Consider the following 27,936-nt stretch of genomic DNA (forward strand, 5'->3'; position numbering starts at 1 on the left):
TTAAAATCAAAGTTTATAAAACAGAAGCAGAATAAATCCCAAATTATTTCATTTCACAGTTCATAACCCCCTTAAATTTACTACCAGCTATGAAAAAAGAAAGTTCCTTTGTGTTTTTGTCTTCACGTATGCTAAATAAAGGTAATTTTGGAGTCATAGTGGTTTGGTGCATATTTGCATTTATAGACATTAGGGGGTTAATCCCCATAGGGATTGATTAATGTTAACCAAAAACAAAGCAAAAATGCTTAAAAAAAACAGACAAAACACAAACTCATCCTAATCAAAGCCTGGACTGGTTTGATTGTGTTCTGTCAAAATTCTGGATGCTCAAAAACATTGAAAAATTAAAAGACTGTCCAAATTAAAAGATAAACCATTAATAACAAAAAGATTTCTCATTTCATTTATTCATAACATTGCTCGAAAAATGTTTGAAGATCCATTTTGTCAGCAAAAGTCTAATATTAAATCCTAAATTAAGAGCAAAGGGATGTTTCTTTTTATTTAATTGAACCAAATTTTAATTGTAATACAGAACAGAAAATGTCAGAAATTCCACAAGTTTTTGAAATAAATATTTGCACCATTGATAACTGTTTTTTTACTTCTGCTTTTATATAACTTGAAGTGAAGATATTCTTAAAATTTTATATTCTCTAACCGTGAACATTCTCTAATATTCACAAGTATGTCCTCTTTCGGCTTCCATACCTTTAAACGGGGGTATAGATGAGTTAAAGATAATTCTCTGTACGACTCCTAAAAGTGAAGCAACGCTCAAACACGAATATGCAAAAATATTCAATTAAAAGTGAAGGTGTAGCTGTGTATAAATCCGGAAAAAAATGTCTTTTTGTTGAATTTTTCCATTGATCTCTGTTGTCTGTCTTTGTGGAGGAGGAGAGTCCCGCTGACGGAGCTGCGTGCGCAGCTTCGCTCCGAGCAGCTTCGACCGGACCGCAATGAGGAGATAAATAGCGACGGGATCCGTTTATGTCTGTCCTCCTCCGCTGCTCTGGTTTCGGTTTCATCTGGGAGGAAGGCGGCTTCTGTTGGAGAGGGGTGAGTTTATCCTGCGACCCCGGTGTTCCGGGTGAAACTGCTGCTTGACAGTTGTATTTTTTTCTGGCTAACACAGCTCGACGGAAGCGTTAATTGACGTGCGGGTTTAATGCCTCCTAAACCTCATTCTGAGTATGTCACGCGGGTTTTTCCCCCCCCCCACAGAGCTGGCTTATGGGCTAGTCTCTTTTTTTAGCTATCTCGTTTAACGCTAATAACACCGAGTGTTTGAGGCGACCTACCCCTGAACGTGTCATCAGAAAACACATTAAAAAATCGTTTTTATTATTATTTATTTATCTATAATATTTCTTCTTTTATTATTATTTTTTTCACAACGCGGACCCCCCCCCCCCTCCCCCCGGCCGTGTTTACTGCGCGTTTAGGGTCAGTCCTGGAGATGCGCGCATCCGCGGCGCGCAGCCTCCCTGTCTGTCTGCGGGCGCAGCAGCGACAGCCCCGGCCCTCAAACCCCGGCACATGCGCAGGAGAACGCAGCTCATATGCAATCCTGTAATTGCCTTGGTTACCACAGACAGGGGGCTCGGATGACAGGGACCCCCACCCCCCCCCAGACACACGCACTCACACCCGTTCGTGGGTCTTTCTGTGTGCGGACCGCTGGCTGTCCAAAGCTTCAGCAGCTGCTGGACCATCAGGACCGGATCAGCTGCTCCATGCGGTACATGGTCTCCATCAGCCGGGACTCCTCGTGGTTTCTATGGGATCAGCTGGCGGAGGCTCTGCTGAATAAAAGATGCGCATCATGAATGCAGCCTGATGGGAAGTAATTGTCTGGTGGAGCACGGGGGTGTCGATGGGGATGACCTTTAGATCCTCCTCTGGTGAAACTCCCTATCGTGGTTATGTTGGTCTGAAGAGAGAGTGTATTCCACCAATGAGGGAAGAAAAGAAGAGGAAATGTGGGAATGATTACAGACCCGTTTGGGTTCTGGTCCTGGCCCAGAACCCGGATCCCAGAAGATGAGGATTCTGGGAATTTGTTGAAGTCCTGCTTAGACCTGCAGAATATGTCTCAAAATCTATTGTTAGCACGACACCAAGCTGCGCAATGCTTTCCCGGTAGTTTACTGCCCCTCACACCCCCAACAATACGTGCAACAAAAATGGCGATCAATGTCGTAGCTAATCAGCCGTACAGTTCGGATCCAGATTCCAGCTCAGACAAGGAAAACAGAGACGCTCATGGATCCGTTTGTCTGCAAGTGGATGCATCAGAATGGAGCGGAGCAGGGAGCTTGCGGCCTGCCAATTGTAGTTTCTATGTAACAAGTACAAGCTTTTTCTAGCAGCATTTTTCTCGTCTGCTCCTGATTCTCAACGGTTTGAATGGAGAAATACTCCGAAATGTACGGAAGCCGAGAGCAACCAACCGTGCTTTTCTGCCTGTTTTCTTGTGATAAAGAGATAGTGGGTGTCTCTAATGTTCCTTTCCTTCTTTTACTACGAGCCACAGCAAAACAACACAGTTGATCAGAGATACATTTTAACATCAGAAGGACCGATCAATTTGTGATTGATGACTTTAATCGGGGTCTAACTATTGTGCTGATGCTGTTCATAAATAACGGCCAAATCAGTCATCGTCATTTAAGGAGAAGGTCGCCCGTCTACAGCTGTGAAGGCGGCTGCAGTTCACTTATTGTCTGGTTGTTGTTAATTGCGTCAGTGACCACATGAGATGACCATGACTGCCTGTATCGTTACGCAACGATGCATGAGAGGTGCAGGCTGGAAGGACCATGTGTCACTCGGGATTTGGTCTATAGACTTCACTCATCTCTTGTCCCAGAGGAAGCTCAGCAGCAGTTTAAAAAAAAAACTTGTTTTTGTGTGAAAACAAGAAAGTAGATGTCGTTATTACGAGAAAATGAGGGGGGAAAAAACGCATGGTAGGCTGGTGGTGGCTATCGTAGCTTAACTTTCTTTGTAGATGTCCTCCATCAAAAATATGCCACATGAACAAGTTTAAAAACACCAAAAACGCCATTTTCTTTGGAGTAGGTCTTGAAAGTAATCCGACTTCGGGTTTGTGAACACTTCTATCTGGTTCTGGACCTGCTGTTAGGGGTTTTGAGCATCCCATCCAACTGTAAATGAAGGTTCTCAGCTTTGGCTAGATCTTCTAGAATCCCAGGCTGTAGAGGCGATGCTGGTGGCCGTTTGACCTTCCCTCTCTGTGATAACACGGAGACAAAGCAAAGCCTCATGTTCCGATTGAGTAACAGGAACAAAAACACAGATGAGCCTTCTCTCTGTGTACTTTGGATCGCTCTGCGTGCGTGTGCTTCCTTTTTCTGCTCGTCTGCAGAGTTTGACATTGTTCTCACGTGATTCAAGCGAAGCGGTGACCTGTGAACTGCTGTCAGCCCAGCGGTGATTACCACTCAGCGCCGGGTCACCTGATCCGAGGGCCGCTTACGGTGTTTGAATTTTCTCCTGTAATGCGCTGGGAAGTGCAGTCGCCATGGCAGCCCCGACCATGAGCGTTATTGGACAACCGGCAGGACAAATTGAGAGTTTGTGACAACCAAGAAAGGCTTCTTTCATATTGGTCAGGGAGGCTTTATCAAGTTCTAGACCTCATGACCGTGTTATCAAGCAGGAAATATCTTGCCCCAAACTTCCTGGAATGCAAGTGAGACCACAACATCCAAAGAGGGAAAATCCAGATCTGTCATTCCGCCTTCCAGCCTCTTAAATTAGGTCGTCTGCACACTTTGGCCTTTGAGAGACCAAAACTTTGAAAACATGGAACCGGAAAAGAAATCCTCAAAACTGATGAGTGTACAGTCCATGACGATCTGTTGTTTGACTCATTGATCTGTCCGAGCCACTTCTGTGCTCCCGGGATCCCATGACTTCCAAAAGCACCCCTCTGTGTGCACAAAAGAGCAAGTGTGCCGCCAGGGCTCGCGTGTAGAGAGTCACAGCAAGCTGGTTCATCATTAATGGAGCTGTCGGCAGCGGTTTTGAACTCTTCAACACCAATCTGTAGAAGCAAGGAAGCTTGAAAAGCGCAGGGAAAGCTGTGAGGTCACATTCAGGACTGTTATCACGCAGGAGTCGTGTGCGCTCAGTCCCTGAATCTGCAGAGCCATGTGTGGCACATGACGTTGAAGGTACCATAACCGTTCGGCCTGGAACGTCCGTTCGGGGTCCTTCGGGGTCCTCAGACTAATGCTGACGTCACATCGTGTGATTGGCTGTACGTTGGTCCGATGACGTGTCAGATAGTGATTGGTCTGGACAAATTACGATACTACCATAGGAGAAGATATGATGAAGTCTGTTGTAAACAGACAGAGCTCTGTTACAGAGCGAGATTGTCTTCCAAACGTGCCTTTATTATTGTTATGATTATTATTGAATGCATGTTGGCTTATAGTTTTTTTTAATCCGTGCGCCCAGTGCTTTATTATTGGCAGAACGGACCCGGAAGAACAACATTTAGCCGTGCTGACAACATTTTTAGCCATGGCTGAACTTAAACTGGAATAACGAGCGGATTGTGGCAAAATCTCTTTATAAAAATTACAAAGAATATTGTCAGACACAATCTATGAGGGCAAATAACTTTAGGTTTCAATTCAATTCAGTTTTATAGCCCAAATTCACAACAAGTCGTCTCGATGGGCTTCCTATCGGTAATTGAAAAAGTTAAACATAAAATCAAAAGGATCATGAATACATAGAATCCAATAGGAAAATACTAAATTGAACTAACAAACTGACTAAGCTAAACTGGCATCCCAGCCCTTAGACCCCCCTCGCGGTAAGGAAAAACTCCGGAAAAAACGAAGAAACCTCAGGGGTGTCCACATGAAGGAGGGATCCTCCCCCTGGAAGGACAGGCGATGTACCAGAACTCTTAGAGAGAATTAGCTTATCTAACTCTACAACTACATATTTACAGTCCAGGTTACAAAAGGGAACGTGAAATGAAAATTTGTAGAGCCCAAGCAGATCTCAACGCTACGTAGTTTGTCCAAGTAGGGTTACCGTAGTGTGACGTTACCTTCAGTCGAAAGGACACAATGTGGACCCACCTGGGGTAGGTGGAGGTTTCCTCCTCACCGAAGCAACTAAACACCGTTTGAAAGCTGCTCCCAAATGCCTCCTGCTGTTTTTTTTTACAAATGAGTCAAAAGTGCCCCACCACTTCCAGGACATTGTTCTTATCGCGCAAGGCTGACACTATGAATAATTGACTGACTGATTGGATGTGTGTCTCCTGACACCCAAGGGGATGCTTTTATTGTGACGGGGTGGGCAGCCAGCGCAGGCAGGACATGTGTTGCGTGGAGGAGTCATATAGACTGCTGAACAGAAAGGAACTTTGTGGTCCTGATGGAAGGAGGAGCGCCAAACCTTCACCTGCATTTTCACCTTCTGATCACATCCAAAGGAATCTTCATAGAAGAATAAACTTTAAAAAAGTTAACTTTTAATTAAGGCTTCTTTTTGCAGTTACAAGGTCCAAATTTTGGCTTAAAGTCCCACTCCGATCATCTTTTGATCTGTTGTAAATAGTTACAAGTGGTCTTTTTTATCATTATTATAAAGTTTTTAGTAAATTTTTTTTAAGGCATTGTTTTTTTTAAAACTAGTTTCTGCAGAGCAGCAGTAGTTCATTAGAAATTCACCTCTGAGTTGTGAGTGGACTTTTTGACACGGAGCAATCCATTTGTGTACACACTCTCCTGCTAGCTTACAGCCCCTCACAACCCCAACCTAACAAAAATGGCGAGCATTATCGTAGCTATCCAGTCACAGAGTTTAGATCCAGGTTCCAGCTCAGACGAGGAAAACAAAGACGGATATGTTTTTCTGCAAGCGGATGCATCTGAATGGAGCGGAGCAGGGTATTTTCTACGTAATAATTATGCTCTCTTTCAAACAGCATTTTTTTCATCTGCTCCTGATTCACAATGATTTGAATAAAGACATACTCAGAATTTTAAGCTTAATTTTCCTAATATATGTCTTCCATCAGGGAAAAAAACACCAAAAATACAATTTTTATTGGATTGGGTCTTTAAATGGTTAAAGATGTTCAGGTTTCTTTGTGTTTGTTTATACAGAGAACGTTGTAGTTCAAACCGTGGACAGAAAGTGTGTGTGTGTGCTAGCCTGGGGGCGGGGCTGGCAGCACAGACTCTTCCTGGAAGGGGCGGTTCCTCACTTTGTGATGTTGCGATTGCGGTTTGGAGGGCCTGGTGCTCAGAGAGCAGGATTTTAGAGGATCAAAATACCACTTTTGGAGTTTTTCTTTTGAGGAATGAACATTATAAAACACTTAAAATCTCAAAAAGTTGATTTTGCGTTATATATCATTTCATGAAGATTTTTCCTGACAAGATGCAGTACAATCAACCCATCAAACCCATTTTCTTTCTATTTTTTATGGCCAACAGCTTTTCATTTGGCTTTTTATTTAAGAATTCATGAATGTATTCCTGAAAGTTACACTTCTGTTTCATTTTATTTGCTGGATCTGTGAACACGGGGCTGCATGGGGCGCAGTGGTTTGTGTTTTGGCCTCATAGCAAGAAGGTCCCAGTTCAAATAAAGTTTACATGTTCTCCCCGTACTCATGTCCTCCCACAGGCCAAAAAAGGCTTCATAGGTTGATTGATCTCTCCAAATTGTGCCTAGGAATGACTGAGTGTGTGGAATCTGCAGGGATTCAGCAGGTTTAGAAAATGAATGGATGGATGTAAACTCCGTTTTTTAACCAAACAAAATAGACTTTTGAAAAGAAATGTGCGAAAATGAATTCATATTTGATCCAATCCTGACTTTGACCGTGATGTCAGGGGCCACTTCTTAGTTTTGAGCTGCTTTCACCCTGAATCTCCGTCTCCTTGGTTTCAGGGCCTAACAGCAGGAGTGATGGATCAGCGGTCGCTCTGAAACCTGAGGTTCTGCGTTTCTTCGATGGTTTAAATCATGGACGACGACGCTCTGAACACAACGGCGGCGCAGGCCGAGGAAGTCGGTGAGCCACTTGGCAAAGCGGAGAACGGAGGAAACCCGCTGGCGGCGGATTCCTTCGACGACAGCATGGCGGGTCTCAACAAAGGGGGCCTCAGCAACAATGCCGACAACCCTGCACCGCCAGCCGGAAGCCCCAACCCAGAACCCCCAGGAGGAGTGGCGCTCAAAGTGGCAACAACTGTCATCCACCCCGTGTGTTTGGGAGACAGCCCACTGATGCTGCCCATCCACCTTCAGATGGCTGGAGCCTCCGCCCCTCAGCTCGGCCAGGTGGGGGGAGCGCCCTATCTGATCACAAGTCAAAGCCCAGTTTCACTTCCACTGGTTCTGGACCAGCAGGTCATCCAGCACATAAGTCACTCTGTGATCCCTCAGAGCCCCGGCTGTACGCAGTTGCCGCGCCAGAACAGCCTTCTGTGTCAGAACCCCTTGACCTTTGGCCTACCCGCAGCCGTGGACCCAAAGGCGGCGGGGCAGGCTCAGGACGCCAACCTTCTGTCCCTGCTGCAGAACCCGGCTTTCGCCTCCATCATCCAGGACCTCTTCCCTCCGCAGGTGGGTCCATCCACCTGTCAGTCGCCAGGCTCCTCCTTCTTCTCCCTGCCTCCCCTCACACCCCCCTATCCACCTGCTTTGGCCCCCCTGGTCCCACCAGCCACAATTTTAGTCCCTTACCCCGTCATCATTCCCCTGCCGGTGCCTCTACCCGTCCCTCTGCCCGTTCCCATTCCCATCCCGCAGACGGAGGACACAAAGGGGAACGTGCCAAAACCCGTTTGCACTGTGAATAAAAGCACCCAGACATCCGCCAAAGATGCTACCTCTCCTCCTCCACCCTCGAGGAAATGCCCGCCGTCCTTCCAGCCACAGAGCGCCACCGCCTCAGCTCAGGAAGAGGGCCAGGTTCTGGACCTTTCTGTCAGGCCTTGCCCTATTGAACCAAAACAGGAGTATCCCAGTCCACAACAGGAGAGCGTTCTGGACCTGTCAGTGCCAGGTCTGAGGAAAAAGTCTCTTCAAGCAGACCGGCAGGTGGGGTTGCAGGACCCAAGAGGAGCTGCTCTGTCTCTGGGTGTGGAATGCTCTCAGAGTTTAGACTCTAAACTCCTGGGGAGTCTGGCCTCCCTGGAGTTCAGCCGGCAGCACAAGTGGGTGGTAGACACCAGTGCCACCGGGTCCAGCTCCTTGGCGCAGGAGGCTTCTCTAAGCGGAGCCGGGAATCTCGAGATCGTCAGCGCCTCGCAGACGGCCAAGGTCATCGTCTCTGTGAAGGACGCCATCCCCGCCATCCTTTGCGGGAAAATCAAAGGCCTGTCCGGAGTCTCCACCAAAAACTTCTCCATCAAACGGGACGGCAGCCAGGGGCCGTCGCTGCAGCAGCTCTACGGGGTCCCGTCAGGGTCCCACAGGGAGCAGCAGGACCCAAACAACCCTCATAAAAAGGTTTCTAAAAGTCGAGCTATCAAACTGAAGAAGGTCAGCTCGCAGGAGATCCACTTCCTTCCCATCAAGAAGCAGAGACTGGCAGCTCTGCTTCCCAGAAAGTGATGCACTTCTGCTCCCAGCAGGAGATGTGGCACACATGGAGCCTTCAGCACTAAACCCGCGGACGTCCAGTCAGGTCTCCATTGTCAGTCAGAACACAAAGCTTCTCCTGGCTCAGTGTTTTTGAACCCAGGCCAAAGTTTTGAACCATCAGTGACGGTTCTGGACCATCATGGCAGCTTCTCTGGTTCTCCTGGTCTGAGGTTTGACTGTCCAGCATCAGCACAGACACGTAGGTTCTTCTCCTAATCCCCTTCCAGCTTCATGCACTGCACTGGAAACTGAAAATCAGAACTTCAAAGCTATGAAAATCGCTCTTTCCTTATTGGTAGCATGACTTAGCAAAACAGAAGCTGCAGCGTCCTCAAATATAAGTTGCTGCTGGCGTCCTGGCTGCTTCCTGTCTCATCAGGTGAATCCAGGCAGACGTCCCTGACGTCAGCCATGATCAGAAAATGAAGGGACCCGCTGTGGTGAAGAACTAAAGACTTTCTTTGCTTTATTGTGGAAAAAAAACGAGTGTTTTGTGTTTCGATTAGTGAGCTAGTAGAGTCCGTGTTGATCAGACTCCGCCCACTCCTGGGAGGCGGTTGTGGTTTCGTGTCTGTTCTGTTGAGCACTGAGTGTTGTTGTTATTTAATCCCATGGCGTGCACTTTTGTCTCTGTCCCAGAGTTTCCACGTCGGCTCCTGCCTCGGCCCCTCTGAGTGCAGCAGTCGTGTAAATCTGAGAGCTGCAGGCCAATAACTAACAGCAGCCACATACAGAGATGGAAAATAGTTTTTCCACTCCTTCCCGTGTGTTCTTAAGCAATCCCAGAACATCCCTGCTGTAAAAGGTCGCTCAGATTTGGACTGAAGCTCCTCTAATTTATTATCCGTACGGCTTTTATTTATGTTTCTGTTTTGGCTGAATGTGAGGACGGCTTCTTCATGTCGCTGATAAATCACCTGTTGAAGTGTGCTGCTGTTGGATATTTGCTTACTGTGCTGTGTGTGTGTTTTTTATACCTGTTAGCCTCTTTTTGACGCCGTTTTTGGAAACTCTGTGTTGTTTTTTGCCATGAAACTAAATGGGGGGGGAGATCCCTCAGTGAAGCAGGCGGATCTTTGTACTCATGCTTTGCATTAAAATGATTCAATCCCACAGCAACAAGACATTTCTTTAAGAACTAAAGTGTTCCAGATTTGTCTGCTTTTATTTTGAAAAGTTTGACTCTTTATAGCTGAAAAGTCACTGATATACTCAGAAACCATACAGATTTCTGCAGAGTTGTGTATCTTTCCCTCTCTCATGACATCATATGCATCTCAATACATTATTCATAAATCAATGCGATTCAATTAACTTTTTCTGCAACACCGTCCAATTCTTTTACCTAAATGGACACAATCTAGATATTTATCATTCACTTGGCATTTAAAGTCCCACTCCAATCCTTTTTTGATCTACTTTAAAAGTGTTCCCAGTGATCTTTAAATTATGATAATGCACATTTTTTTATCATTTTTTAGGACATAGGTTCTGCAGAGCAGCAGGAGTTCATTAAAAATTCACCTCCCAGTTGTGGGCGGGACCGTCGGCGCAGAGCAACCCCGTTACTACTTTCCCGCCCCATTGCAGAGAGTCCTGTTTTTGTGCTCTCCCTCTAGCTTACAGCCCCTCCCTAACACACCCGACCCAACATTAGCGGTGCAACAAAAACAGTGAGCAACATCGTAGCTATCCAGCCGTACAGTTCGGATCCAGATTCCAGCTCAGACGGGGACAAAAAAAAGACGTTCATGGATCGGTTTGTCTACAAGTGGATGCATCAGAATGGAGCAGAGCAAGGAGCTTAAGGCATTTTCTACGTCACAACTGAGAGCTAAAGAAATAAAATAATTTAAGCTTTAACTTTATAGACATATATATATATATATATATATATATATATATATACGGTATATATCTCCATCATCATAAGAAAACTGCTAAAAGAACATATTAAAATCATAATTTTTGAGGTGAGTCTTTAAAACAATATATGAAAGTGCCCTTTAACTATATTTTTTCTTTACATCAATTTTTTATTTTAATCAACAAAAAACAAAATGTCTTTCTGACAGCTTCAGTTCTAAAAGTTTTGGTTTTTTCAGACATCTTTGTTCTTTGTGGTTAAAACATGTCATTTTATTGTTTGCAGTACTGTGGGGAAGAAAAGGGTTATCCTGTATTTACTGTGGTTCACCTTCTGGCCATTGCAACTGACCCAGCTTAGTAGAAGCGAGCTTATGATTGGACGTCTTTTTGTTTGCATCACCTGTACATAAAAAGACAGACGGTAGAGACACAACAGAAAGAGAAACCGATTTTTATACCTTTTTACCAACAGAATCTGGTTTGAACTAGATCCAGTTTTCTAGACGTATCTGGACATCCCTGGATATTAAATGGTGTATACTTGTATACGACTTTCCTGCATTCACGGTCCCATTCACGCACAGCCGAACGCCGGCCCCGACCTGTAACCACCAGGAGCAACGTGGGGTTCAGTGTCCCCGGACACTGAGACACATGGGTGGCAACTGAACCTACGATCCTCCAATCAGAGGTCAACCGCTCTACCGTAGATGTCTTTTAATATTCTCCCTCAGATAAATGACAAGCAGACTGTTTTCCTTTAGTAGGTTATAGAAAAAAATACACATCATACCCACACCCTTTGTCGGGTGGGACTCCATGAACAAGGTACATTTTCCAACATAGTTTTCAAGTACTTTTTAAAAGGATGTATAAACAGCACTTCCATCCTGTGTCGAGTATAGTATGGCACATCTTAAGGTAAGGGGCGGGGTCACAGGACGATGCTGTGTTTTATATAAACATTATGCTACAAAAGCTTCTATCAACAAAGAGCACATCAACCTGAGAAATGTCAGAGGTGAAGCAAGGCAGGAGTCTAGTATTTCAACTAAAAGCACTGCGCGAATATTTAACAAAAAAACAAGAATGAAATACTTTCCCCTTGTCTTCACATTTCTATATGATTTTACCAAAAAAATATTCGTTTTTACAAAATGTACATTCTAGCGCAGGTGTTGATGGTTAAACCCATCAACACCTGCGCTTGTTGCTTACAGTGATTGTAAAAGTCAAAAGTGACAACACTCAGGCAGACCAACAAGGATCCAGAACTCAGAAGCCCTTAGAGATGTCACCTGGAGGCGGTGAAAGCGGGACTCCTGGCGTTTGATTCACCTTTGAGAGGCGATGTGAGGGCTGCGAAGACGGGACATCCTCCACGGCTCGCAGCGCTCGGTGGAATTTATAAAGTTCAGCTTTAGGAAGTCAGAATTCATGATTCCCGAACACATCGGAGGAACAGGAGCGTCCTGTGGGCAGGCGTTCCCAAAGAACACACACGTCCGTATCTCTTCAAGGAAGAAGGTTGAGGATCCTGGGGACTGGAGACTCAGCAGTCATTGATCAGAAGAAACCTTCTCCACCTTTGGGGATCCAGATCCCGGATCCCAACAACAGTGGCCACACGTGTTGCCATGCAGTGTAAACACTAGAGGGATTATTTTAGATTTGGGTGTTGTGAAATCGGAACAGCTTTTGTTTCGCCGATGCGGAGATGAGGTAATGCGCAGCCTCCACTCTGGAAGTTGTAACGTCTTGTGTGTCCCTCCAGGGGGAGTCCGGAGTAACATGTGGCTCCTGCGTGGCCCAGGTGGGCGTGGCAGGCTGCTGTTACAGCTTGCCTTGTTTGAGCCGCTCTATGTGGTGGCACAACTTGAGGGCCGGCCCCAGCTTCAGCCCCATGTACTTCATTATCATGTCGCTGCGCAGAAGCATCAAAGCTTTCCCGTCGATCTCCTGTGGAGGCAGAAGGCGAGGAGCTGTTAGAAGAAGCCGAGCTAGAAACAAACAGTTGTTTGTTTGTTTTTACGTACGTGTTTTCTAAACAGTTCTGCATGAGGCGCCAACGCCGTGGGGTCTGCATGTTTGACAAACTGCATCACTTCTTCGATGGTCCAGCAGGAGGGGTTTTTATTGGGCAGATGCAGAGGGTCGAGGTCTGACAGAGACTCGGGTCCTGTGGTGGAGCTTGCTGCTAAGCATGAAGCATCCGTGTGGTTAAATCTGTGGTGAGGAAAAGCTGAAATAACCTCCACAGTCTTATTCTTACCTTCTACTCGCCTCAGGGGCTGCGGCGAGCCGAGCTCTGCTGGGCTGGAGGAGAAGCTGCTGCTGTGGTGGTACAGGCTGCCGGTCTGGGAGTGGTACTCGGAAGAACTTCGCACAGTTTGGGGTCGAGGCGTCATGGAGTTGGAGGCAGAGTCCATGTATCGCTGCGCCTTCGTTAAACTATTCTCCTCATGAGGCAGAGTCTCTGCTGAAGACAACACAAGTCATGTCCAGGTGTTAGTCTGCAACTCCACAGGGAAACTGGAAATGAATCCTTGGTGCAGAAGCTCGCTGGTTCGATACCCAGCGCTGGCATTTTTCACAAAAATATATTTTTTGTTATTGTGCTGTTTTCACTTTATTTATGGTCAACTTTGATCATTTATTTATTTTTTTGCCAATTATTACCCTTTAAATGTAATTTTCATTCAGCAATACAGCATTCAACCCTGCATTTTCTTCTGGAAATGCAGCTCCTAGTTTTATTCTGATTTTTATTTTATCCTTCCTCTGACTAATGCAGGACAAGAAGCCGTCAAACTTGGTGACAGAGACGGAAGTAGCGCTGAAAGCGACCTTCATTCAGACGCAGCTCCTGCAGTCGACGTTGAAGCTCACCGTACTGGAAGAGTCCCTGAATGACGTCATGAACCCAGACGGGGAGCCGTGAAAACCAATGCTTTTGAAGAGCTCCTTAAAATACATAAAGCTGATCTCTCAACTTCATCCGTGTCTTTCATGATGTAGGGATGAGGCGGAAAACGTTCGACAGTGGCTCCTCCTTCACACAGTATTTATGCAGACTGGCAGTTTGATTGTTCAGACATCTTAACCCTTGTGCTATCTTGTGGGGTCCAAATGACCCGATCCTAACATTGACATGTTCTCCCTACCATGACAAAGGTGGAGAGCATTTCATGTAATCCATGGACACCAGTGAAGATCACCAATCATTGAAGAAAAAAGGTTCAGAGCACTGTCTAGTGGGTCCAGATGACCCAACTCCCAACGTTTAAGGGCCTTGGATAGCACAAGGGTTATTTGTGGGAGACTGCACAGCACTCCACCCACATCTGTGCAGTGAGAAGTACCTTCTGATGGGTGGGCTTCAGCGCGTAACTGTTTAGGAGACAGGGGGGCTGCGTACGGCGGGGAGACCCCAGACAGACTACGTTTACTGCCTCGGACCACAGAGGGGGCATCCATGGTCTCCTCCTTCACTGCAGCACAAAAACAGGAAAAAGAAAATGCTCCCAATCTTTACAACATAAAAGCATTGAGGACGCTTCAGATTCAGCTCTGGAGGGTTTCTGTTCAGTGTTTGTCCGTCCCTCTGACAGATATCAAGCAGGGTTCACCTGGTTTGTTCCTGTCGTAAGCAGTGCAGTGGCTGAACGGCTGGCTGCTGAACAGATTGTCACACTGAAGATGACGGCACATGCTTTCCAGGAAGCGCAGCACGAAGGAAGCACTGGAGGCTGACGGCAGTCTGATCACCCGGATGCCGCCGTCTGTTCTCACTGGAAAGACAGACGAGCGTTTTAAAGCCCGTTAAACCCGCTGGGCTCATTCTGAGCAGAACCAGACGACAGCTTGTACCTCTGACGATCTCTCCTCCTCCTGCGTCCGTCTGCAGGGCGCTGAGCAGGACTTTCGGCTGGTACGCGCAGTCGATGCACGACTGGACCACCTGCTGGAGCACGCGGTTCACCGGGCCCGGGCCAAAGTGGTCCGGCAAATGTTGCATCTCCTTCCTGTCCAGGTAGGGGCCACAGATTCCGTGCTTGTTCACATACACACACACTGAGGAGTTCCATTAAAAATCGCAGAAAGTCAGACGTGTCACTGCGGGACAGATCCCAAACCCAAATGACTCAACTTTTACCTGTTGACACCACAGAACCGTGACTGGGAGGGCTTTCTTGAGGAATCTGGATGCTGGGTAACGATCCCGGGCTTTGGAGAAACTTAGACTTTCTCTACCAACATAAAAGGTACATCAAGCATTCAGTTTGCTGTAAAGTCCCACTGTGATGGTAATGGTGGTTTTGGCATTTTTAACATTAACAAAAAGCTCTAAATAGTGATTAACAAGCTACAATTCCCTGCTCTGCTCCATTCCGATGCCCCGTGAGGGGGCTGTAACAGATGAGTGACATGAAGGGGGGCAGGGTTACTCGGCGTCAACAGTCCCGCCCACAACTCAGATTTTTTTTATTTTTCACCTTGTCCTGTCCAACGGCCAGGCACAGCCCCGAGCAGCCGGGGCACAGGCCGACCCCAGTCACACCCGGAGAACGAGGCAGCGCCCCTCCCCACCCCCCCCACCCCCAACCCAGAGACCCTAGAAGGACAACCCCCACCACATCCCAGGCAGTAACCCTGACCCGGATGATGGAGACCCAGGACCTCTGCCCCGGATAACCCCTGAGGCCAGAGGTGAATTTCTAATGAATTTCTAAAAATGACATAACTAAAAGACCACTGGAACAGTTTGAAAATAGATCAAGTGGGAATTTAAATCCTTCCTGGCTCGGGTCGGCTCTATTGAAGCTCACCTTGCTTCCAGGTTTGGGGCCCCTCTTCTTGTAGACCCGGGGCAGGACCTGTGTGTTTTCAGAGACGCCTCCGTTCTGGGCGGCGGCGGCGGCCTCTGCCACAGCTTTGAGCAGAGCCATGGTCTCGCTCTTGGGCCTCCGGCCCCGTACTCCTTTCCTGACGGGCAGAGCGGGCAGAGGCGTGGGGAATCTGTACGGGGACTGCATGGAACGTCTGCTGGGTTTGGAGGGCGATGATGGAAGAACCTGCAGGCTTTTGGGAAGAGTCACTGGAACAAGAAAACACAAAAACTGAATGAGAGGGACAAAGAACAACAGCAGCAGTAGTGCAAACTGGTTACTGTTAGTTTGTTTTATTTCTTTGGTCAAAAAACAACAGCATTGTGGTGCTTATACTTAAACCAAACAAAGCCCCTAAGCAGAACCTTCAGGCTTTTCCAAATTAAAGTAGCAGATAGAGACAGAAATGAGGAAGAACAAAATAAAATTGATGCTTGCTGAATAATGCAGATTTTGCTTATTTCAAGCTCGTAAAAAATAATTCTCCAAACAGTAAGTCATTCTGACAACAAGAGGGCAGATCCTGGCAAAGCAGAACTAAATCATGGCTAATTTTGCCCCCATTTTTGGCTGTCCTCGTTTCATTTTTGGTATCAAAGGTTACAGAGACAATCCGAAGCACAGCCTTGAGAGGATCAAATCTCACTCAACCAGAAGTCAAGGTTGTTCTGCAATTCTGATTATTTTGGAAAATGATAGAGAACAAAGTGAAGTTTAATCATGTGACACCATCCAACCAACCTCACCAAAGACTGGGCGGAGCCAAAACCCCAGTAGACTCTTTTCTGTCACTTTTCAATGTTTTCAAAAACATATTCTACTTTGAAAACGTTTTTTTCTGACGTTACATCTTGCAAAAAATCTGGACACTTTTGTGAAAGAAAAAAAAGAGTCACTTTTAATCGGAGAAACATTTACAACTGTCGGCTCAAATCTGCACGCTGCCTAGCAACCGCAGCGTTTTTGTCAACTGTCACCAGGACGACACACTTAATACATTACGCCTGATGACTGAGTTTGGTGCATCAAAGCACGGATGCCGATGAATAAAACAGCATTAACATACAGGCTAACAGTATATAATCTCCAATGCTGATGGGCGTCATGGCGACCTAGATGCAGACACAGTGCAAATCCCAGAACCTCCACATCTGTTAAACAGGTAAAGACATAACGGTGCTCTGCATTCTGGGTGAGGGTTGCTAGGTTACCTGGTGTGCTGCATTAATGAACGCAACACATGTGGGAAATAATATACCTACTTTAAATAAATCGAATATTTCCCATAGCATTCGTCTTTGTCGGTTATGTTTTTTATGTTTCAAAAGAGATGTTTTGGTTTTTTTTGTTTAAATAATTAAACAATACAAGTTCAAAAGAAATTGTAATAAAGTAAACGAAGATAAAATTACTTTATTTTTGCATTTTGTTTAAAGTACATAAATTGGTTTAATTTCTTAATCTTTTTAGGGATTTTAAAGGAAAAAATACTGCATTTTAGTTTTCCTGTCCTTCAAACTAGAGGGCTGCACCTACAGGACGAGATTTTCCAGCTGAGCATCTCCAGATTTATTTAAAACTCAGGATTTAACATCACAGAAAAGGTTTATTGATTGGAAAATAAAGTCAATATTTATAACCTAACAATTAACCTCTAAACTTTCAATTTCTAATGAATTATTTTACGTCAAAGAAGGAGTAACCGGTTTCAATAAAGGCTCATACATGCAGTCCTCACCTGTGGCAGAAAAAAACCCTATCAGGACAAAAAGGGAAACTAAATTAAGATCAATGAAAATGATAAACTATTGAGCTGCTCAAGATCAGTCCAGCTCAAAATGCTTCTCAATAATCAATCAGGAGCACCAAGTCCAAAGCTTCACCCTGTTACCTAGCAACCATTATCAGCAGTCCCGTGTGAGGCTTTACAATAACAAATGCATGCAGAGCATGCCAGCAGATCAATAGCAGCCCAAAATCAATACCATCTGATCAGAGGATTGTTAGAAGTCCTGCTTTCAGCCAAAGTCTGACTTAAGTTTGTTTCAGATAAAAGCATTTGCTAAATGACTGGATGGAAAAAATGCAGAGTGACTCGTTCCACAGGGCCAGACAAAATGAACATTGATGATCCGTACATTTTTTTCCGTACACGTTTTATGAAACTAAACAGCAAGAAGAACCAAGACCTTAAACCCAGACCCAGACCTCATATCTAAGTCATCACAGACTTCCAGCCTTTACTTGTTCAGGAAAACGTTGAATAAGACATTTTCACCCTAAAAAAAAAATCGATCAAATTTCCAAGGAAATCAAATTAAACACATGAACTTCCAGCACAAACGTAAGGAGACAATATTTGACACAAGCAGAACTAAATGTGTAAATGGATCAAGCTGGGGCTCAAACCTCCCACGGACAGCTCTGCTGCCACCTACAGCTTCCCACTTACCACTGTTTCCTGGGGGCTGCAGGCTGTGCTTGGTGAGGGAACACCAGCCCATGGGGAAGATGTCCCGGGAGTCATACTTGCACCAGTAGTCGAAGGCCCCCCGCCACCCATCGAACATGACAAACACCTCATCGCCCCTCACGTCTCCAATGGTGGCGGGGCAGATCAGGTAGGGGTTCTTCTTGTCCACGGCCTCCAGCTTCATGCCGGGCTTAAAAAGATTCTGGGGGGGTCTGAGAGGCTCCTGAAACGACACATCCAAACATTGGAATTAGGTCAAACGGAAAGACGGCAGTTGGAGGGAGACATTTGAAAGCGTAATGCAAACCTTTTTAAAGGCTGCGACTGGAGCCATCTCTGCTCCGTTCAAAGTTCTCAGGAGGAACATGGGCCAGGAGGAGGCGTTCATCCGGAACCCTAAAGAAGGAGGAGAGGAACGCGGATTCATATCTAAGGAACTGTTATCGCTTCTGATTAAACGGAGGCAGAATTTCCTGTTCCAGAACTCCTAGTTTGTTTTGATAACCTCAAGACTCCCTTTAGGAATTTCTGGAACATATTTTTCAAACATCTTCTCACAATCCAACATACTTACAACTACATGAGTCACAGTGAGAAGATGGGACAGCTATTAAATTCAATCCATTTACATAACCCCATTCTATTGTTTCATATGACCATGAAATGCTAAAGCCTCAGTCAGAACTGCCCTGGTGTCTGCAGGGTGAAACATGGGTAAATCTGTGCGGGGCACGCGGGTGGTCTGCAAGAAATAACGTCATAGATCGCTCGGTGAGCCTTTAGCGGGAAAACGTTGATCCACATTTTTTCTGTGGGCAACAGGTTGTGACGAACACTTATACAACACGTGTGGCTGCGTAGATGTGATGCAGGCCTGTCTGCCGATTTTTCATTCTTGAACTTTAGTAAGTTCAGCGTTTTAGTAAAACTGGCCTGCTGAGGAACAGCTTATGAGCCCTGAGTGCCATAGCAGGATGAAGCGCCGCTTTCGCACAGGCCTGTTAGCTGTTTAAAGAAGTCAAAAGCAAGAAACAGTCAGAAAACATCTTGTGAAAATGGCCCACAGAGGAGCAGCAACACCTATAAACTAGGGGGTTCTGCATTTACTGGCTGTTTCTCTTCATTTTGCTTCTGCTTCTATTTGAAGAAAAAGCCAAATGATGAGGGGTAGGAACATCTCTTATGGATCAGACCCCCACAGATGCTTCACTTTCTCAAAAACTGCAATGAAAAAGCAAATGAAGTCAGACATTTGTTATTCTCCACCCAATCAAACGAAGGGAGTCAGGCTGTGATGTGATGCTGGATTGCCCTTTTTTTGTCTTTTTTTTTTTTTACATTCATTGTAAAATTATATACCTTTTTACTGTGAAAATGAGTTGAATTTCCAACATTGGTATTTAAAATTGAATTTTTTTGATCACACTGTACAATCACAGAAACCCTTTTGTTTTTTTTTTACTTGTTTGCTTTCCAAAAGGATTCTGAGGTTTGAAGTAGAGCCCTGCGCGGGACTATTTTCTTCATCCCGCTCCCGCCCGCGCCCGCTGAATTTCTGACCAATCCCGCCCGCTCCCCCAACGTATGCGTTACACTCCCGCCCGCACCCGCAATACTCATAGAATTTATTCCCGCACAGTAATAGAGATGCTTTGATTTTGTATCGTCTCCCGTCCCGCAGGAAAAAAACACGTATTTGTATTGATATTATTAAAGAGATTCATGTCCCTCCTCCAGCCTCATCTTTTCATGCATTCCTCTTTTGTGTAATATGCAACTTAATTATTAAATATGTTTTCACAAATCCTGTTCGGTTAAAAGTGTGCGTGTGTGCGCGCGCAGACAGACGGCCTGAAGCGCGCACTTAGTAAGAGGTGGGGCGGGGCGTTGCACACCCCCAACAACAGGTTAGATGACAGAGGCCATTGGGCGTCTCTACCTGGTGCCTTCACGGAGCTTCAGTACATAAGAATCCAACAGCTGCACAGCCTAATGTAGTCCGCTAATATATATTCATGAGATATTCATGGCAGCACTGATCCCGCGGGGTTTTTTTTTGCCGCCCGCTCCCGCTGGGCGGTTTGAATTTGGCACAATTCAAACCGCCCAATCCCGCGAGATTTGTGTAGAGGGCTGCAATCCCAATGCAGCCCTCTAGTTTGAAGGACAGGAAAACTAAAGCTTTCAATTTAAAAGATGTTTACAGTTTTATACAGATACAAGGTCATTTCAAGGTTAGCCCATCACATTCAAACAAGTCTCCCTGCTGCAGAACAAAAATGAATGTACCTTAATTCATTTTTATTTAACAGACCTAATGCGCACGCTCACACACGGGGAAAACCACCACTGAATTGGCTTCATTTTGCTGGAGCCGGAGGTAAGGCCTTTTCTATGGCTGACGTCACCGCCGCCTTGTCCAGTGATGTCTATTTCTATATGTGGCAGCGCGTTTAAGCCCAAAACAGTCGTAAAAATGTGCGCAATGAGAGTTTTGAGGGCAGACGCCTGAAACCAACATTTACGTTGACTTTTCATTGGAAGTGACCATTTGAACAGCCGTTGCTAAGGGCGCTGTGAATGTAGCCTAACGTGTTTGTTTCTTCAAGAACCAGCTGGACTCTGAGGAGTTCAGGGACAGATGAAGATGAAAGACGTCAAGCTGTCCTACACTAACAAGAACAGAACCGGAGTAGAATTTAGCTGCGTGAAACTGAAAGATTCTTCGACAATCTTCTACTTTCATCTGCACACTTCCCTTTTTATCGTGTTTTAAAGAGAGTTTCTTGTATTGCTTTATTGTTTACACTGTAAGACTTGTAACTTCTGTATTTATTTTTTGTTTACAGTGCTTTGAATTCCCTTAGTGTGCAAAACAACTGAACATCCTGGCTTGGCTGTCTGTCTGTCGCTCTCACCCAGCGGCGGCTGCAGCATATCTCCATTCTTCTCGCAGGTGCCGATGGGTTGGATGTCAGACGAGTCGACCAGTCTCCAGAAGTCATTGCTGTTGTCGCTTCCATCCAGGCGCAGACGGAGACGAACTCCGGTCATCCCCATCACAGTGGCGATGCAAACTGAGGTGGAGTTACGGGGGTCGTGAGCTTCAAGCTTCATTCCCACTTTGAAGTCGTTGGACGGCGGGACTCTGGACTGTAGAAACAGATAAATGTGAAATACACGTTAAAGCTACAAATACATCAGCAGGTATCTAAGCTTATCAACACAAACTCCTTCTTTTACCATGTGCTAAAGTCTTTTTGTTATAAAATGTTTACAAAGAACCAATTTGCAAACAATATTAATAACAAGGAGTTTTCCCCTGTAGTATGTAACGACATGTTTCATTTCTCAAATGATGAGAACCTGAGGAAAAACTGTGAGTCCACTAATGAGGAATATATTCCAAGACCATAAAACCTCTCCTTGGAGATCTGATTCATGCATTTGAGGATCCAACTTCACCTAAAATGTCCCAGCGTGACCCAAAGCCCCCAAAAGGTCTGTTACTTCCCAAACGTATTTCCTTATGATGAAAACACTGGACAACGCCTATGGAGGGTTTACGGAAACAGGATTTGACCTAAAAGGTCTTCTAAGGACACTTTCTGTCAGCCTCCCTGCAGGAATCCTTTGGAATGTCAGGTTTATGTCATGGTTTATATAGGAAAACAAACAGCTAAAAAGTGGATTACGTTTCTTTAAACAATAGGTAATTGGAAAATCATTGTCACAAGAGTGAGCAGGGAGCCCAAGTGCCCCCTGGGTAACGTTCAGTTAGGAGTCCCTAAAAATGCTTTAAAAACAGCGATGTTAAGGGAATTCAACAGAAAAAACAGATACAGGGAAGCAATAAAATAAAAAGAAAACATTCACGTTTTTGGCCAAAAGCTGAAGTTTTAAAAGAGAAAGTTTAGTTGGTAAAAGTTTTTGGATTTTTCTGTAAGCAAAGAGTAGCAACCAGATGTAAACAGACACAAAGGTTTTGCTGTAAGAGTTGAGACTGAAGAAGTAATCTGTAATCTGAATGTGATCGAGTTTTGGGGTTTGTGGGAGATGAGGGTATTAGTAATGAAAGCCGTCAATGGTAAAAAACACAAACCGCCTTACACTCAGTCAAAGCACACATGCTTGTCAAAACCACATAATAGACAGCCAAAGCCACAGACAACCCCATAGATCAGTTGTGTTTGTTGTGATGTTGTGTGGCTTCGCAATCGTAACACTTACACAGCAACAAAGCTGACCCACTGCCCTTATAGAGAGAGCCCTTGTACATGACATCACAGCGGCGTGAACCGTTTTGGGAGTCAAACAAAGGGCCTTGCTGCCGTGGAACTTTGTTGTGTCGATCCTTTGTTGTGTCAACTCTGGTGTCTGTTTTTTGATCAGTGTTGTCAGCAAGACAAAATAAAGGGCTGCGAGGTTTGCTACCGATCAGAGCCACAACATCTGTGCCCCCCCCCCCACACACACACACACAACACAGAGCACCAAGGCCGTGAGAAAAGGCCTTCATATTCCAACAATGCAATAAGCATCAATAGCGTTAATATTACAATAATAATTGACTTTCCACATGGTGCGGGTGAGGTTAACTGAGACTGACAGAGAGAAACTAACAGCTCTGCAGGAACCTGTGATGGTGCTTCCTCACATTTACATGTTTTTGATCAAAGTTTGCGTGTTTTCCGTTTTTCGATCACCACGGCACCCTTTTCAAAACTAACGGATTGGCAGAGGCCCCGCATCAAACCCAAACAGTACCCATCCCTAAATATGTATCACTTTTAAGCCAAATAAAATCAGTAACCACACGCCAACCTGACGCAAAATGTTCCCTACAAAGTCAGCTGCGTTGGACTGCAGCGGTCCGTGGTTGATGCCTGTCTTCATCCCACAAAAATCGGTAAAATGAGATCCTTGAATGTAGAGTTTTTCTGTTGTAACAACCGACAGCAACCCATGTGCACCATGATGAGATTTGGTGGCAATTTCTCTACACCAAAGTTTCCAATGTTACCCATACCAAAATAATGTGTGCTTGAATCCTAAAATGACGGCAACGGTTCACACAAAACGTCACTGCAAGGGTTTATACTGCGCTTAAGCTCAGTGGGTCATGAATGTACTTTTATCTACAAGAAATACCTTCAAAAACAGTTTATCCTTCTACGGATGCTTCAAATAAAGATCAGCTTTAGTTTAGAAAAAATGTAAACCAACTGCATTGAGAATTCTGAGAAACTGCTGAAATACTGTACGAACAAAAGACATCACCAAACTAAGTGGCTGAGAGAAAGATGCTTAACTCTGAACGTACCTGCCGGAAGCAGCCGGGTGGAGCAGGTGTGGAAGATGTTTCTTTAAGGTACTGCTCCCAGCTGAAGGAGTCTAAACATCAGCAATAACAGAAAGTACCGACACACGTTATCAAACATAACATACTCTATAAAATCATATACATATCCAAAAGCAAAAAAAGTAGATTCTGAATATCCTGAGTCTAAACACTTGTAGTTAGAATACAGTAAGATGTATTCATGGATACAAACTCTTAATGGGATTATTTCTATTTAATTCCAATGATTTGATCAAAGTCATAACCTAAGAACTTCTAATTGAATTGGATTGGAATTGGTTGATTTCAGGCAATCAAAAGTAAAAATCTATCTATCTATCTATCTATCTATCTATCTATCTATCTATCTATCTATCTATCTATCTATCTATCTATCTATCTATCTATCTATCTATCTATCTATCTATCTATCTATCTATCTATCTATCTATCTATCTATCTATCTATCTATCTATCTATCTATCTATCTATCTATCTATCTATGACACAAAGAATCCATTATATGTGAGGTTTGTCGAAAAGGACAATGCCACAACTATTATGCTTTACTTCACTTTTTTATTTATGTTTTTACATAATTGTATCATAACCCGGTTTCTAACTTTTAATTTCAGTGATTTATTCTTTACCAGTCCAAATGCAGATCATTAATCAAATCCACGAGTATTAATAATAACAAATTACAAAGATGGAGAGCATGTTAATGACAACCTGATGTGTTTTATGTTCTTTTAAAAAAAAAAAGTTAACTGACCAGAACAAAATGTTTTAACATGCTCTCTACTTTTTTTGTATCTGAACTCCAGTTTCAACTTTGCTCCACTTGTACTTTCATAGCAAAACTCTCCCCCACAGCAGCCTAACCTTTATAAGGGGAATATCTGGGACAAAGCTGCTGCTACTGTGACACAGGTCAAGCCTCTTCTTATTACAGCAGACTGTTATTAAAGATCTGCAGACTGTCACATAAACACCCAGAGATAATTCAGATCATAATAACAGAAATATTCTTTTATTTTTTCATAAATCAGGTCAAAATCAAAAGCAAACCCATCATAAAGACAAACATAAATGAAGCATAACCTGTAGCAGTTGCAGGGCTGGCAGCAGGAGATGGAGCTGCTTTTCCCGCCTTTTCCTTTTTTTCATCCTTTTGATCTGAAAGGTAATGATAGAGAAAAATGTCAAGAATTTTCTCCAAAAACTCAGATAAATTAGTTTTTGTTGTTTACTATGTGTAAAATAAGACAAACAATCGGTCTTTTGTGTTTGTGTAACAACCCACTAGGCAACGACACCTCTGTTAGATATCTAAATCATGTCTATGTCAACATTTAAAGCTATAGATATGCGTTATGCATCTGATAGACATCAATTCATGAAGGGCTATTGCATATCAGGGTTTAGATCTTGGACTTCCCCGCAGCTAATTGAGTCACAGTCCCATCATGCCTTGCACTTTCTACAATATATAACTAATAGAAATAATGACATAATAGTAGACATCTACTGTAGATGTCTACTGGACATCTAAGACAACTGTATTTTGTTACTCTGCCAATAGTGTTCTGCACAAAGAAGCCAACTACACATCTAACTGTAGACATCTAATCTTTGGATATTGTTAGACGCCTATGAGAGTTCTATTTTAAACATTTACTAGATATTAAATAGAAAAGCCCAGGCAAACATGTTTCTATCAATGTAATTTTGGTGTGCTGTCTGTCATCCTTTTTCTCCATTTACTATCAAATATCAACATGACACCAACACTGGTGTAGAATCCACTTGTTTTCTTAATCTGTCCATGTAAATGCAAATCTATATTTATGGAACTTTGCCTCTGAACAGCTAATAGACTCCGTTGTGCGTCAGAAGACAAGAAAAAATGTGCCTTAAAGCCCATTCTAATAATATGAATCCACTCTACCATAATTGTGTTTACCTATATACATTGTTGTTTTGATGCAAGCTTCTGAGACCTTTAACCCCTGGTCAATTTCAGCAGAAATGGTTGCTACTTCTTGGAATGGAGAACTTTGTGATTACAAGTTGCCTGTCATCAAAAAGGCTGCACGGTGACGTTGTGGTTAGCTCTTTCACCTTACAGTCAAAGGAGTGAGGTTCAAATCCCAGCTGGGACCTTTCTGTGTGAAGTTTGCATGTTCTCCCTCTACAGCTGTCTACAGATGGCTCCTTAGTGACCTGATTAGGGTGTACTCCACCTTCAACAAACCTGTGACCCCCAAAAGGGATTCAGTGGGTTCGGAGGATGAATGGATGGATTTAAAAATGCAGTGTTTACCTTTTTTAAATAGTAAAGCTTTTTTTTTTTAAAGTATTCTAATAGGCGTCTAAAAATATCCCAAAGATGAGATGTCTGCAAATAGAGGACCTCTTTACACAGAAAACCTTCAGAACACTATTTGTAGACATCTAATAGAGTTGGTATCTAATAGACATCCTGTGCCTAGTGGGCAAAGCTAACTTAATTCAAATCACATTTAGATTACAGCCCAAAGTGGATGTACTTAATAAATGTTTCCTTTAAAACTGCATTTCAGATGGAACATTTGTGATGTCAAACAATCATTAAGTGAAGAAAGCTGTAAGAAAACCACAGCAGGTTTCATTTTCATAAAATGTCCTAACGATTCACACAGCATGTGTTTGTAACATCAACAGTCATTTCCATGAAAAATGTACTATCATACAGTAGTTTTCAACCAATCTGCTTGTAAAAGTGTCTTGCCTTTCAGTGGAGTTTTTCCCATGGCAACAGATAAGCTATGGTCCCACTTCAGGAGTGTAAAGAGACGCTAAGCCCGTATCTCTGTAGTCTCTGGGGAAAAAAACAAATAACTGAGTTTACATTTTATGCAAAATACAAGTCTTTATTCACTAGGCCCACACAATAAATCGTAAATTTATTGTTATCGCGATATCAAGCTCGCCTCCTATGTTGTAGACAAGGGTCATTAGGAGTTTCATTTAAGTTATGTTGACTCTTGTTTAAATTAAACTGTTGTAGTGAAATGGAAATGATATATTTAGTTGTTTGGGTATTTGTTTATGCATTGCAAGTTATATCGTCGACGCAATATTGATGACTAATATCGCAAATCGCAGGTTTTCTTCATACCTATAGTATTCAATCAAATGTAGGAGTTTCATAGTGTTTCTTTGTTTCAGTAATGCAGTGAAATGTAAGAAATACATCAGAATTTCAAAAGCAAGTGGGGGAAAACTGTATGGGAATTACACCCAAAACTCCTAGATGTCATCTGTTGACTATTTTTAATGAGGGGGGGGGGGTCTTTTAAAGGTTCTAATTATAACCACAAAAGCAGTTTTGTCTGCTTTGATGTTACTTGTTGTTAGAGCAGCATTTTAAGTTGTCATCCAACTCATTTGAAGCCAATCTGGCAGAAAAGAAAGTTCAAGAAACGAGAGGAAAAAACCGTCTGTAACATAAATGTAAGTGCCCCGTCACGTGTGGTGCGTGGTGTGATTTTTCCAGTAATCGCCTCCCACTGACTCAGACAAGAAGCCTGGGGGGTTTTGTTGTTTTTTGTTGTTTTGTTTTTTTTGGGGGGTTTTTTCGGGCACATGACACCATTCTTGATTCTAACTTTGTGTACATTTCCTCATCATGGCTTCAATATTTTTGGGTAGACTTTTAATATGAAAACCCCAAATCTGACAATTAAGCGGATGTTTTCGTAGATATTTTATCACTTTTGACGAAAACGTGATCACGTGCACTTTAGTAAAAAAATAAAGTAATCCTATAATAATTAGCAATAATACTAGACATAAACAATACGATGACGCTAACATTTGCAAAACAAAATACCGCTGATGGTTTCTTGAAGTCATTTTTGCTATAACTTCATGAACAAACTATTTATTTTTTATTTTTTAAGAGATATAAACTTACATCTTGTTTGTCGACTTTTTCATAATTTTTATCCGAATCGATGTTAGTCCGCGTTTACTGTTAGCTGGTTATAACACTTTACCCATCATCCCTTCACACTCACTCAGTACCTGCCAACGTAGCTAAATATCGAGGTAGATTTTCCTGTAAGTTCGAGGTTTTTCTAAACATTTTGAGGGGTATTAATGTTCATGCTAACCGTTTTTGAGGTTAACACGGATCACGTAAAGTAATAGTCGGGCCCAATGTTAACAACTGGAAGTGCGGGATTCGCTAGCCATCACTACTGGCTAATAACTAGGTTGGCTAACCTTAGCATTGACGTTACCCATCTGAGTTAGGTTTCTGTAGTACTACGAAGGACAAATAATATGCGCAACTACGGCGGACTACTTCAAACTGACATTTTTCCGTAACATTTTCTTATTAATTTTTTCAGACAGAACTTACGAGTGCGGTCGTTTTCCGAGCGAAGATCCACTTTTTTCTATTCGTCAGCTGCCATTTTTTTCACGAATGTAGTGAATGCTTACACGGATATAATATATGCCAAAGATCGTGCTCCGACTGTGAGCGAATACAAGTGAAGGCTGGCTGGATAGGCTGGATTCAGGAATGGAGGTCAGTTGGCCAACGAAATCGTGTGCTGGCCAAGTTTACAACCAATCAAAAGAGAGCTTAATCAAGTTAACCAATCAGGCTAACTACAAAGACTGCAATTTGTGACTTAAAAAAAAAC

General features: G+C 43.7%; 2 protein-coding genes across 4 annotated transcripts; one reads left to right on the forward strand and one right to left on the reverse strand.

The window, feature by feature from the left end:
* Positions 1-626: 626 nt before the first annotated feature.
* On the forward strand, positions 627-9,780 carry rai2 (retinoic acid induced 2). The gene is made up of 2 exons (XM_004068400.4): positions 627-1,065; positions 6,964-9,780. Exon 2 carries the CDS (start codon positions 7,039-7,041, stop codon positions 8,632-8,634), a length of 1,596 nt encoding a protein of 531 aa, XP_004068448.1. The 5' UTR covers positions 627-1,065; positions 6,964-7,038; the 3' UTR covers positions 8,635-9,780.
* Positions 9,781-11,233: 1,453 nt separating this feature from the next.
* scml2 (Scm polycomb group protein like 2) lies at positions 11,234-27,802 on the reverse strand. Of its 3 annotated transcripts, none has more exons than XM_023954513.1 (15): positions 27,648-27,802; positions 26,010-26,099; positions 24,341-24,415; positions 23,219-23,289; positions 20,814-21,048; positions 18,203-18,291; positions 17,875-18,118; positions 15,363-15,631; positions 14,690-14,783; positions 14,404-14,607; positions 14,163-14,324; positions 13,896-14,024; positions 12,806-13,009; positions 12,570-12,730; positions 11,234-12,492 (listed from the first exon to the last, which is right to left on the reverse strand). In XM_023954513.1, the coding sequence occupies exons 2-15, from the start codon at positions 26,029-26,031 to the stop codon at positions 12,367-12,369; spliced, it is 2,085 nt and encodes a 694-aa protein (XP_023810281.1). In that variant the 5' UTR covers positions 26,032-26,099; positions 27,648-27,802; the 3' UTR covers positions 11,234-12,366. The 3 variants fall into 3 exon arrangements, with proteins under 3 accessions (XP_023810281.1, XP_023810279.1, XP_023810280.1); XM_023954511.1 differs by having other exon boundaries at positions 12,806-13,012; positions 27,648-27,789; XM_023954512.1 differs by having other exon boundaries at positions 12,570-12,727; positions 12,806-13,012; positions 27,648-27,785.
* Between the last annotated feature and the right edge of the window lie 134 nt (positions 27,803-27,936).

This window comes from Oryzias latipes, chromosome 4 (genome assembly GCF_002234675.1).
Source record: "Oryzias latipes chromosome 4, ASM223467v1".
In the NCBI taxonomy this organism is placed as follows: domain Eukaryota; kingdom Metazoa; phylum Chordata; class Actinopteri; order Beloniformes; family Adrianichthyidae; genus Oryzias; species Oryzias latipes.

Coding starts and splice junctions, on each gene's coding strand:
- rai2 (XM_004068400.4), top strand. CDS start 7,039: ATGGACGACGACGCTCTGAACACAACGGCGGCGCAGGCCGAGGAAGTC.
- scml2 (XM_023954511.1), bottom strand. CDS start 26,031: ATGGGAAAAACTCCACTGAAAG. Junction 14,025..14,162: donor TTACGACAGGAACAAACCAG/GTGAACCCTGCT, acceptor TTTGTGCTGCAG/TGAAGGAGGAGACCATGGAT. Junction 13,013..13,895: donor TGAAGCCCACCCATCAGAAG/GTACTTCTCACT, acceptor TGTTGTCTTCAG/CAGAGACTCTGCCTCATGAG.